The 14,059-nt window shown below is 33.9% G+C and overlaps 2 protein-coding genes across 2 annotated transcripts; both read right to left on the reverse strand.

Moving 5' to 3' along the window:
• Window positions 1-352: 352 nt before the first annotated feature.
• Window positions 353-5,186, reverse strand: LOC126968838 (proteasome subunit beta type-3). Its single transcript, XM_050813990.1, has 5 exons — window positions 5,042-5,186; window positions 4,592-4,797; window positions 3,186-3,354; window positions 2,720-2,848; window positions 353-503 (listed from the first exon to the last, which is right to left on the reverse strand). Exons 1-5 carry the CDS (start codon window positions 5,042-5,044, stop codon window positions 393-395), a joined length of 618 nt encoding a protein of 205 aa, XP_050669947.1. The 5' UTR covers window positions 5,045-5,186; the 3' UTR covers window positions 353-392.
• Window positions 5,187-6,879: 1,693 nt separating this feature from the next.
• LOC126968819 (uncharacterized) lies at window positions 6,880-8,010 on the reverse strand. Its single transcript, XM_050813965.1, has one exon. The coding sequence runs from the start codon at window positions 7,990-7,992 to the stop codon at window positions 6,898-6,900; it is 1,095 nt and encodes a 364-aa protein (XP_050669922.1). The 5' UTR covers window positions 7,993-8,010; the 3' UTR covers window positions 6,880-6,897.
• Between the last annotated feature and the right edge of the window lie 6,049 nt (window positions 8,011-14,059).

Consider the following 14,059-nt stretch of genomic DNA (forward strand, 5'->3'; position numbering starts at 1 on the left):
TATCATCCCCACCATCTGGATTTGTGGCGGTCCTCCACAGTGCGGTTTTCAATGAGCTTTCTCTCACGTACTACAAAGCTGTGGAATGAACTTCCTTGTGCGGTGTTTCCGGGACGATACGACATGGGTAACTTAAAAAAAAAGCGCGTATACCTTCCTAAAGGCCGGCAACGCTCCTTTGATCCCTCTGGTGTTGCAAGAGTGATCACTTAACACCAGGTGTCGCTCGTTTGTCCTCCTATTCCATAAAAACAAATTACAGCCTTTTATCTTTTACCAATAATAATAATTATTATTATTATATTGATCATGATTAATAATTAGTCACATGAATAAGAAAGTAAAACAGTCATAGATTTTATAATTTAATTAATAAAGGCATCTTATAAACACTAATCCATTCGTGTCTTGACATGTTTCTCTGTGATCTTGTCTTTCTCCACGATGTAGACAACGGCCCCCCACCCAGATATAGCGTCGCGATCCGCGGCGTTCACTAGCGCCTGAAATGTATCACAAAACAAGTTACAACAAGAAATCTATCTATACCTACTAATAAATAGAGCCGGTTTTTGCTTCGGTTATACTGCGAAACCTACTGAACCGATCAGAATAATACTTATATCATAAGATGCAGCATGTTTCGGAGAAGGTTTATCGTTGTTGATTACTTATCTGGAAACTATATTTTTTTCAAGTAGAATAATTCAGTCAATGACATACATATGACAATATTTATAACTATGAGCGGGCGCGGAGTACTTATTTTTTTTTTATAAAAGAGGCCAAGTGCCTTAGCTCATGTTAATGCTTTGCGATTTTTAGGTCAAGTGTTTTCTATAAATCTCCCACACAAATTCAAACGAGATATAATTGACAGGGTAATGTCATGTGACTATTATTTATTGAGTCTTAAGATTTTTTTCCTTTAGGTAAAGTTTCATGAGAAGAGATCGCAATAGCCCATAAATAGTTGGAAATAAAAAAAAAAAATAATTTTCAAGAAATATTGCATGAAGATACACTAAATAAATACTATATGCCTAAGTTTTTTTTGTTGATGATTAGGGTTTAGTACAGTACAGATAACAATGGTAAATTTGCATTTAGGAATAATTACATGAATCAATTTGTTCAAGTAAAGCTGTAAAGTTTCCAGTTATCTGGACCATATTTATTACCTATGAAGTCTAAATTATTACTAATACGCCTTGTGCTTCCCTTGTGTGTTAAAAGAAAAGGAAAGTCCCAGGCCCTTGGTTGTAGGGTAAGAGGCGACTAAGGGCTTTTGTATGTGAGAGAGATACAATACCGTCTTATAACGGCAGCAGGAAGGGAACCCGCTGTCAGAGTCGGGATCCCCCCTAAGAAATATTGCTCAGGCCACCTGTCGTATTCTGGCGAGGGCACAGAACAGTGTATTACCAAGAAAAAAGAAGGCATGAGCACCACAGTACCCCATTTAATTCTCAATGTGTTTTGAAACATTAAACAATAGGTGAATCCAACTCCAATGCCATCCAAGGGGCGGGATACACAAAAAAGACGTAAGACGAGGACGCGTCACAGACAGTCGGTGCCACTTCAAAGCTATCAATATGTAGCACATACAAATAATAGTATTTTATTAATATTAAAGGTAAAGGTTTGCATAAGAGTTGTCTTATATTAAATTTTTAGTTAGTTGATACTTTTCAGTTTCTGAAGTCGCTTTTTTTAAACATAGAAAACGTTTTAGTGTCAGTTAATCTTATATATAAAATTCTCGTGTCACAATGTTCGTTCCCATACTCCTCCGAAACGGCTTGACCGATTCTCATGAAATTTTGTGAGCATATTGAGTAGGTGTGAGAATCGGCCAACATCTATTTTTCATACCCCTAAATGTTAAGGGTGGTCCACTCGATTTTTTTTTTAATTTTTTCGACATTTTTTTTAAATTTCTTTGATTATGAGTCAGCATTAAAAAATACACACAACTTCAAATTTTCACCTATCTACGATCAACAGTTACTTTTGTATCGCGATTTTAATATCGGCAATACAACGTTTGCTGGGTCAGCTAGTAATAATAATATATAATCAACCTGAATGAAAACTCCAAAAAAAAAGCCGTACACAGAAAACAATTATGTCATCCAGGTAGACGAAAATTTTCATATAAATGTTCATAAAATGAAAACTACTGGGCCAAACTATGTAAAATTTTTATGGGACCAAATGGCATGTATTTCGCATCAAACAATTACGTAAATCATAAATCTCTGAGTAATCGGTGTACATACATAAAAAAAATTACGATCGAATTGACAATCTCCTCCTTTTTGAAGTTGGTTAAAAGGAGGTTTTATGCTAAACTGGCTAAACTGGAAATCAGAGAAATGTAATAACACAGACATATTCTTTTGACAATTGTTATTGGTACTGTCATCTGCACTCAAATAAATACGCAAGAGCATTGAGTTTTTATTGAAGTTATACTTTATAATGCAGGTTTGCGAAAAAATTATGAGTAAGATTTCTTTTACAATGTGCATCTTGATTTTTTGGCACCATGAACTTACTTGGTAGTGTCAAGTGATATTTATATTCAAGATATTGATTGAGTGACACCTATCAATACATAACAGGTAGCTATGGTAACATTGACTGACAACAGATGATGTATTTGAAGAAAAATTTGTTTTTCTTACATCATAATTATAAATCATAAGCTTACCTGTGAGATAGTTTCAAATAAGTCATCTGGCTTCAAGTTTGGTTCCCACAGAGCTTCACACATACCATATAATTGTTCTGAACATGTACCCGACACTACAAAATCTTCCGGCTCATTTGGACAACCAATCTAAAACAATTTTATTAAGATTAAAGTTTCACTTGTTTTAATACTAGAGATTGGATAATGGCTATTGAAAGTGGCTGTTAGTGACATCAAGTCCACTTTGACACTAAAACAATTACACAAACTCAAATATTTCCTGCTCACACCACACAGTAGCGTTCCATACACCTGGTTACACAAACATGTCCTGATTTACATATTCATGTGTATTGTAGTGATTCTAGTGTTGCAAGAGAATGTTGGTGGCAATGATCACTTAAGTCTAAGTGACCCATATGCTTGTCTATCCTCCTTTTCCATAAAAACCATGTGATAATCAAAGAAATAAAAAATGTTTTACCAGATCCATATTGCACACATATGGTTCGTTTGTGTAAGGGTCCAGACCGGCAATTACAGGTTCAATGAAGTAAGGACCAAACCTCTTTTCATACAACAGGTTTGAGAGCATTGCCGAGAAGGTCTTCGGCTTCATTATTCTATTCTCTTTAAGCTCATATAGATTCATTCTGTAATAATAAAATATTTGAAATAGATAGATGAGGATTTGTAAATTGAAATTATTGTTATGTTTTACTATTTCTACAAGCAATAATTTATAAGTACATATTTATAAATCTTATTAACTTTTAGATTCTGGGAAACTCTGATTATGTGGTATGTCTCAGATTGGCGCAATTTTGGCACTTACACAGCGTTCTGTCAATGTGTTTTTTTTATGTGTAGCAATAGATTACCTATAATTAGAATAATTTGAGTGTGAATGTATCAAAAAGGTATTGAAACAAGCTATAAGACTATGCAAAATAAACCATCTTATAAAAAAAATAAGTGTCAGAACTTTGTGAGGGAGTAGGGCGCAGTAAGGTTAGTACTAAAAAATCTTTCTATCATTGCACAATGTGTAGCAGATATGAAATATAAGTAAAATTAAATATCAAAATTCTCATATCAATAACGGCTTTTCTCATTTATTTTTCTAAATAATTGCTATACTATAGATCACAGGTAGGGTTGCCCTCTTCTTTGTCGGTCAATAATAGTAGTTCTAAAAGTGTTAAGTACAAAAAATAGTAAATAACAAAAGATAATAAAATGATATAGTAGGTTGCAAAATAGGTACCTACTTACTTTATTTCCTAAAAGAATAATTTTTGCTACTTAAACCTTTATAAACCATTTTTTTTGCATACCTCATTGCTATTAATTGCACCAGTTTTTGTTACAACAAATATATTGCATGAATAAATTATATAATTATTTTTAAAATATTTGTGGAATCTGCATTACTGAGAACTTGCTGCTATGTTTCAACAGCTATAACTAACAGCTATTAACACTGTTAAACATTTTAGAGATAGAAAATAATCAACTTCAACTCTTCAATAACGGCTTTTGTAGAAGAGACAGAAATATATTAGTTACATCTGCTATGTACTTTTATGAGAAATATAGTAGTTGGGCCTCTAATACAGTAGGATACTATATTATATAGTAGGGTTGGCAACTCTAGACATAAGCATGCCAAGGTTAACCACAGTTTTGTGTCACAACACAAACCCATAACTTTTTGCTGTACCATACATACAATGAAGCTTAGAAGATTTCTCTTCAATAACAAATAAATTTTAGAAAAACAAACATTAAAATAGGTTATTTTTATTGTTTCTAAAACTGATATTCAATGCTGACCTGATACAGTAAAAAGATTATCAAGAACAAACGTATGACATGTCTGAAACTTACCTGAACTTGAGCCTTTGAAATACAGTCTGTGTATCTGTAGCTAAGCCCGGAAGACCAACATAAAGAGTTGGACCCATTTGGAAAACTTTGGGGAAGTTTGTTGATATTGTCTGAGCTTGAATACCATATCGCTTGTCTGTAGCAATAGCAACGCAGTCCTTTCCCTTCATAGCCACGACGGCCCCTCCATTATAAGCCAAAATTGACTAAAACAATAATGTCAATTCATTGATAGGACAAGTATGTATAAATGTTATGACAGTGTAGTATTTCATCGGCTTTTAAAGAGGTAACAGATAATTCTGATTTCGGTGATTACTTTAAATGTGACGATTAGTTATCAAACATAAATACGAATAAATACTAATACAATAAAACATGAAGCGTGCCGGTCAGAGTTTTGTTACTTAAATTTATTATAATAACAAGTGAATAAGAAATCATACATACCATTTTAAAAGAATATTATTGTCTTCTAAATTAGCTTGTTTAAGTTTAATTATTATGTTTAAAATGCGAAAATTTATAGATTCGCGCAATGATGATCGAAATTGAAAATGACAAGCAACATTCAACAAACCCAGAAGGACGACAAATAAATATGCCTTGTCATTGTCAGTTCACAGTTGTCACTTGTCAGGTTAGAATGAATGAATCACAGAATAATTATAAAAGGAAGTACCCTTTTATACGTCTGTGGAATGAATGAAAACACTTCATCGCACTAAAAAATAAAAATTATAAAAGTACAAATTATATTATTTATAACTTGACAAACGAAAATAAATTATATCGACGCGACTTTGGAAAGGAAAAACACTTGTTGCGACACTTTGGTCGAAAATGAGTTATAATACATTTAGAAATCAGCTTTTTTTTCTGCGTCGATTGGTCTTGGTTTCGTGGCGATCTGAACATTTTGGTGTCGTTTCAAGTTATGGCACTTTAGCAATTTTGGTCCATACATCGCAGTACCGTCTCTATGGTTATTTTGCTATTTGATGTGTTTTTCCTTTTTTATTTCGGATAATAAAGGACACTCATATCGTTTTTCTCAGTCATAAAAAATGCTATTTTAAAAGGACCATAGTCGGTTAGAGTAAGCATTTTGTATCAAATTTAACTATTCAAAAAAACTACGTTTAAAAAACCGACTTCAAAAACTTAAAAGTATCAAATACCTAAAGATTTAATATAATATAATACACCTCTTATGCAAACTTTACTTTTAATATTAATAACATACTATTATGTGCTACCTATTGATAGGTTTTAAGTCGGTGCCAAGCCCTAAACAAAATAGAACTTAATATTATAAAAACCTTACTTACTATAATTATTAAGGTTGTCTGGCCACGCGTGTCTGTCCGCTTGGGTTATTTTGTTCTAGACGAAGCTATCCCACTCAAAGTCACGCATGGTGAGTGTAGATACCTACTAGTGGCTTGGCACCGACTTCAAAGCTATCAATATGAAGCACACACAAATAAGTACGTTATTAATATTAAAGGTAAAGGTTTGCATAAGAGGTGTATTATGTAACATTTTTAGTTATTTGATACTATTCAGTTTTTGAAGTAGGTTTTTTTAAACATAGTATTTTTTAATTTTTTTTACATTTAAGTGTCAGTTAATAATAATAATATATCATCAATCTGAATGAAAACTCCTAAAAAAGCCATACACAAAAAACAATTATATCATCCAGGTAGACAAAAATTTTCATGCAATGAAAACTGCTGGGCCAAACTATATAAAAATTTTATGGGATCAAATGGCATCTATTCCGCATCGAACTAAATTAGAATTACTTAAATCGGATAATAAATCTCCGAGTAATCAGTGTAATAATATTTAAATTAAGTTGCCACAAAGCGAACGTAATCTACAATGGTAATCTAAGCTAAATTTGTTATCTCTATTATACTTCACCCATCACTGTGTGGATATCGAAAATATCGACAATTTTTTTGCAAGCAATAGCGTTTATAAATGAAAATAAATTATTTTTTAGGAGTAGTGGTCAGTTCACGGTCGAGCGTTTGTTAATATGTAAGGAGGTTTATGGGTGAATCCGGTGCAATAACTTCTTGTGTGCGTTAAATTACTGTTAAGTATGCGGCTCTGCATTTGGAAATTGTGCGTCTATTATTGTGTAATATTTTTGATCGGTGACAGTCGTCACACATGCAATTAGCACTTACCTATAAGCAATACAGTGTATAGTATCATTTTATTAATTATTTTAGGATAAAACTGCTAATATATGAAATAAAAAGTTTTGAGAATAAATACCAATAATTCTTTTATTGATTGTTTGTACAATGATTTGTAATGTATGATATTAGATTTTCGGCATACATGTCCAGCCGAGAAGTCATGCTAAAACCCCATTGATCCTTTAACTGTCGGCACATATTTAAATCTATTTCGGTAATAAGTAATCCATCCCTTGTTTTTGATAGACTTGGAGTTCTGCACCCATCTGGAGCCGTGATGTAGCTAGAACCGTAGTACGATCTTGTTATATTATTTTCAGATCCAACAGTAAATTCTTCTTTTCCAACCCTATTTATACTACATGTGAAATAATTATTTGCAATGGCAGCATTTCTTGCTTCAATACCCCAGAATGTTTCTCCAAATTCTGATATTGTAGCTGAAGGATTAAAAACTATCTCTGCCCCATTAAGACCAAACATTAACCAGTTCAGTGCATGATGTCGTCCATAGCAAATGTTTACAGCGAGTTTTGCATAGTTCGTATCAAAAACCATATGACCGGTGTTGCCAGGAGAATAATATGATATTTCACTAAAACTACCGACGCTGGGTAAATGATTTTTGCGATGTTTTCCTATGTATTCTCCTTTTTCGTTTATTATTACTGCTGTATTCCACCACACACCCTCGTCGTCAACTTCCAAGATCGGTGATATGATAACCATTTTGTATTTAGCAGCTAATTCGCTAAGAAATAATGTACTTGGACCATATTCAGCTGATTCAGCAAACTCTCCCCATTTTGTTCTCTCTTTTGTACATAAAAAAAAGGGCATTGACCATGTCTCTTGTAAGCATAATATTTGGACACCCTCTAGAGCTGCAGCATTAATTATGTTCCTTACTTTATCGAAAATTGCTTGTCTTTGATCAATTATCGGTGAATCAGTTGTCAAAACAATGGAGTGCTGTATAAGACCTAACCTTACAATCCTTGGTTGTCGCAGTTGCTCCTTTTCCGCGGGAAGGCTATAACCAGCGATTTCGAAATCAAGTTCATTTGTTGAATCTAACACTAGGACACTATGGTGTTTTTTTCCATAATAGATTCTGTTAAAATCCTCTAATACTTTTCCACTCAAATTGTTTTTAATTAAACTATCAATAGATTTATTCATTTTGCTGCAAGTGGCCTTAATGTGACTTCACTGATAACTAATAATTGTGCCACAAGTCATTACTCAAATTATTGCGTAATATCTTCGTATACTAACTATGAATTAAATAGACAGAACAAAACGAACGTACATTACCTAGTTATACAATTTTTTTATGGAAGAGAGGACATACCAGCGTACTGATTCTGATGCTAAGTGATTGCAACACCATAGAAATCACAAGAGAGTTAACGACCTTTATAAAAAGTGCACTCGCTTTTTTTGAGGGTACCCATGTCATATCGTATTGGAAGCACTGCACAAGGAAGCTCATTCTACAACTTTTTCGTCGTAGAAGAAAGTTCCCTAATACTATATTTTTTATTATATACTAGCCGCGGCTATCGTTGTTGTTCAATTGGATATCGTTCACGGAGGAACTAAAGTCGAAAACAGAACTTTACAAAGTGGCTGGACGAGGCAACAAGTTTCTTGCAAACGGAGTTGTTGTAAAATATGAGACAATAAAATTTTTGTATCAAGTATTTTATGTGCTATCTATGTGTATATTAAAATACGTGAGCAGGCTCTAGGTAAGTAACATACGTTCGGGTTCGGGCGAGTAGGGATCGATACTTATGTATCTATGGGTGAGTGGAATCCTCGTGGTAGATACGTGGGGGACACTGAACGTTTTAAGAACTGGCCAAACAGTATAGTTCAACAATAAAATAAAAATAAGCATAAATTTTGAAAATGGTACTCTGCTATTAATATTATTGAGTGAGTATGTATTTTATTCATTTGTCAAAATTAAACTATCTGTGTCATGTCAGAATCAACGCAAGAAAATTTTCGTGCAATGATTTTTTTTGGCTTTCGAAGTCATTTAGGTTAACAAGTCAGTTATGATAGACTAGGATTGGCCTTTAACGAAATGATATTATAGTATTAAAAGAGGTAGATATGTCACTAGCGCGCCGAAAATCAATCCCCCCTGAGTCAATTGGTTCTTTTGGTCGTAGTCGCTCTCTCGATACGAAAACGGTACACACGCGTTTGTTGTTGACAGAATTGCTTACAATTTGATATAGGTACAACATTAAAATGCCGTCTTGTGTCACAAAAAAATCATAGAATTACATACCACAGTTAAGAAATCATGATTTATAACATTTTATTTGATTTCATGATTTATCTTACAAAATAAATATGTTGCCATGACAACGCCGATCGCTGCCAAGCCTATCATAGATCAACGTACAGAAATGATAAAATGTTGATGCTGTCTGTTGCGGGATGATCGAGGTAGAATATTTTAGGAAATGATGTAAAAAAGTCATTGTTGCAGTGAATGTAATAATTTTTAATAAACAAGTGCGTATATAGGTAGCTGAACTATCAAACTACTAAAACAAGTTTAAGGGTAGGTAGCGGATGTAGACAGTGAGTGCTATTTGTTTACGTAGGAGTTTTTTCAGTAACAGTGTCCCTATCAGTATATCCCTTGCTAACTGCAGAAGAATCAATGCATCATTTTCTTCTTCTCCCTTATTGTAATAAACCCTCAACAAAAAGACATTCATAAATAATATAAGATACAAAAAATAATAATTGTAATATTAAAACTTTTTGGGAGCTTTCAATGCAGTTTTACTACTTTATAGCTTTTACTACATGAACTCATGAATGAATAGTAATTTAGGCATAAATCACGGTGTAAGGTAAAAAATCATATCCGATGAATTAACTGTATTTTTTCTATACAAATACGAAGCAATTAGCCTATTAGAGTTATCGCTTTTTCGCTTGCGATAATTGCATTTACTATCCTTCTTTGACGTGTAATTTTAATGTAGATTATTACTATTGCAATGTTAAATTATTCACATGTCCGTTAGTGTATCATTTTCAAATACTGAATGTTGTCTACGTAACCTATCTATACTTTTAAATAAAATTGTTTTGCGGTATTTAATAAAATCAGTAAATTCGGACAATCTGTATGAGTCAAGTGCATTTTAGCGGCCAGGTCAACTAAAAAAGAGAGTTGTTCGTGCTATACATATATCAGCTTTGTCACTCAAAGAAAGAAATATTATGACTGTTCATTGTTATTGTCATTCTACTGACAAGTAGGTACATGTATAAAAAAATTGTATACGTTCACAAAAATCGTCACCTTTTTGGTCTAAGTTGTGATTTTCATTATTATAACACTAGAAATAAGGGATAGCTTGTAACTAATTCTAGTAAGCTTCATAAGATACATAAAAGCTTAGTTAGTAGGCATTACAATATTAAAACCTCACATCGTTAAATTAAAAAAAATAATTACTTGGTAAAATATGAGCAAATTATTTCTATAAATATAACACGGCTAAGGTGTAATATATAATACCCTCCTTGTATACTTTATAACAGACTCGTATATATCGCTTGTACAGTCAGCGACATTAGGTTTAATCTCATCAATCAATTCAAAAATAATTAATATTACTACATGTAGTAAAAATTATCATTACGTGGAAGTGTTGCAGGAATACTGACACCAATACGGCATTGGATAGCTAAAGGGTCTTTCAACAAGAACTTTGTTTTCTAAAATTAAATAAAACAAAAAATCTAGATGAAGATGATTCAAATTTTTATTGTATTACAAAGAGAAAGTTCAGCAATTATGATTGAAAAATGATATCAGGCAAATGTCAACCACCACCACGCTGACAGAAGTCAATTCTTTCATCAAAATTTTTAATCACTTTTTGGCAAAATGTCGGGTCTATTTCGGCTATCATATCACGGATTTTGAGTTTTAAAGCTGCAATCGATTCTTTAAGATAGCCCCACATAAAATAATCCAGTGTTGTTGTTAATCACACGATCTGGCAGGCCACCATTTAACAGCTGAATTTTGTGAAATTATGCGATCAGCAAATTTGGTTTGCAATAAATTGATCGTCTCATTGGCTGTGTGACATGTGGCACCGTCTTGTTGAAACCACATGTCAGTGATATCCATGTCATCAATGATAGACCAAAATTGAGTAGTTAACATCTCGCAATAGCGTGATCCATTGACCGTTACAGCATTTCCAGCCTAATCTTCGAAAAAAAAAACGGCCCAATCATGCCTCCAGACCACATAACGCACCATACAGTGACACGTTGAGCATACAAAGGCTTCTCAATAATTGCTCTAGGATTTTCAGAAGCTCAAATGCGGCAATTTTGCTTGTTGAAGTACCCTGACAAGTGAAAATGGGCTTCGTCTAAAAAAATGTTTTTTTCAGAAAAACCAGCGGGTAGTTCCGACAAGGCTTAAAGCCGGTTTTAAATTTAAGGGTTAAATTAGACTGTATCAGTAATTATAATCCAAGTTTCAATGAGAAGAGGTGACGCATTCTGACGTGATGACTTGTGGAATTTGTGACTAGTATTACCCTGAATAACTCATCTAAACACTCCTCGTAATATACGCAATACAAACTCTGCAACGACAAATTGAATCCCCACAACTCTTCGCAATGCCAAAGAATAAAAGCCATCGCAGGAAATGACATGAAGGTAAATGATTCGAGCTGCTCTTCAGTGCATGCGGTGTAATGGAAGGACTTGGTACTGGGGAACCCCACCTACATATAAGAACAGTACTACATGTTAATCAATCATATTGGTATAATAATATCATTGCAGGTGCTATAGTTATTAGGATACTAGGATACTATTGCTCAAAAATGCTCTATGAGATCAACAACTGTCAATTATTTTTGTTTTAAATACTGTTGTAAAAACCAACAATTTTAGATTTAGTAAAAACCTTTTATCCATCAACTTCTGGTCGGAGGGATCTAAAACTATCGTTTGGAACCATCATCATTTAAACATAATATTATTCACTTAAGAAATTATTTTAATAATGGCGTTGACTGTACAATGTTGACATCGCAAATAACCGGAGCCCGAGTTTATATTTACCATACTGGTTGGTTGATGTATTGACTGTTAAATAGCGCTTGCTTGCAATATGTTATAGTATGCATGAGTATTAAAAACCTGTTTTAATCTACGCAATAAGTGTTGCTCTCGGCTTAAGTTTTGTTACGTAGACCACCATTATGGTATATTGTCTGTTTTAATAATCATAATAATACAGGGACTTCATTAACAGCTGTTGACAATATGTTTCTATTGTTAATACCAGGAACAGACATAAACCTTTTATATTACTTATAATACTTACTTATAATAAGTCTTTTGTGGGGCGATGTATATGCTCTTACAACAAGATGTTCAAAACAAAAGCAATACGTTATTCAAAAGAATTGTTAATAAACATTTGTGTGGTAAAGGTTACTATAACATAAATGACTTTCTTAATGATACCACAGATTGGGAATGGAGTGACCGCTCTCAGGCTATTAAATATAAGTTTTATTGTAATGTACAATACTACTTTGTAAACATATTTTTTCGATGAAAAAAAAAAGTCCGCTGAGTTTGTTGCGCCCGTTCTTCTCAGGTCTGTGGCATTCATTTTGGAATGAGTGGTAGTTTTTGATTTTCAATAAGTGATGTCAAATCCTATTTTCAATAAAAATCTTTGAATTTTAATTCCTCATCAAACATAATTAATGAGCGTTGCCGGCCTTGAAGGAAGGTGTACGCGCTTTTTTTGAAGGTACCTACGAGGGGTGGCTGATATAAAATCTACTTTGTTAAAGAAAGTTTTGAAAATCGAACTGGCCACTGCAAAATATTCTATATTTATTCCTTTTTCAAAATTATGACGCTTATTTTTTTCGCTTGCTTTTGTTTTTTTGGCGCGGCTTTGATTTCACCATGTCGAAAGAAAATTGTAAAATGATGAAATTTGAGCATCGAGCAGTGATTAAATTCCTAAGTAAAGAAGGAAATACGCCTACGCAGATCAGAGAGCGCATGTTAAAGGTGTTTGGTGATTCAAGTCCTTCTGAATTCGTCATAAAGTTTTGGTCGAAGCAATTTAAACATGGCCGTGAGAGCCTGGAAGACGACCCACGTAGTGGAAGTCCAATTTCTGCTGTTACCGCAGATAATGTTGAAAAGGTGAAGAACCTGATTCTTGCAGATCGGCGAATCAAGCAGTAGGAGATAGCCAGAGATATGGGCATTAGCAAGGAACGAGTTCATGAAATTATTCACGAACATTTGGGCATGTCCAAGGTGAGCGCGCGTTGGGTCCCTAGAATGTTGACCCCCTTTGACAAACAAAGGCGAGTAGAATGTTGTCAGGCATTTCTAGACCTGGTCAAAGGTAAAGAAGAAGAGACTATCTCTCGAATTGTGACCTGTGATGAAACTTGGATTCGCCAGTGGGATCCGGAAAGCAAACAAGAGTCAATGCAATGGAAATTTAAAGGAGAAAAGCCGCCAAGGAAGTTCAAGGTTCGGCCGTCGGCTGGAAAACTAATGGCCACCGTATTTTGGGATGTCGAAGGGATTTTGATGATAGATTATTTGCCTAAAAATACAACAATGAATGCTGAATATTATGCAAACTTGCTTGACCAGCTTCGTGAACAAATCAAAGAAAAGCGGAGAGGCAAACTCAGCAAAGGTGTTCTGATTTTACAAGACAATGCTCCTGTACACACAGCCTTAACGGCGAGGTCAGCCCTGAGCAAAAACGGCTTCACAGAAATTAACCATCCACCTTATAGTCTAGATCTGGCTCCCTGTGACTATTTCTTATTCAAAGATTTAAAGAAAAAATTGAGGGGTCGCAGATTTTCGACGGACGAAGAAATGAAGGAGGCTGTGACTGACCATTTTGACGAGCAAAATAAAAATTACTATTATAACGGCATGATGTCACTTATTTGCAAATGTCATAAGTGTATTTCACTTGCAGGAGACTATATAGAAAAATAAGAAAAAAACTAGCCATCAAAGTCTTTTCTTTCATAGTTAGGTAGATTACTTATCAGCCTCCCCTCGTATGTCGTATCGTCCCGGAAAAACCGCACTGTGTAGGACCGCCACACATCCAAATCAAATCAAATCAAATGAAATCAAAATATTTTATTGCAAGTCACATTTTACAGTA

This window comes from Leptidea sinapis, chromosome 16, assembly GCF_905404315.1.
Source record: "Leptidea sinapis chromosome 16, ilLepSina1.1, whole genome shotgun sequence".
NCBI classification, from domain to species: Eukaryota; Metazoa; Arthropoda; class Insecta; order Lepidoptera; family Pieridae; genus Leptidea; species Leptidea sinapis.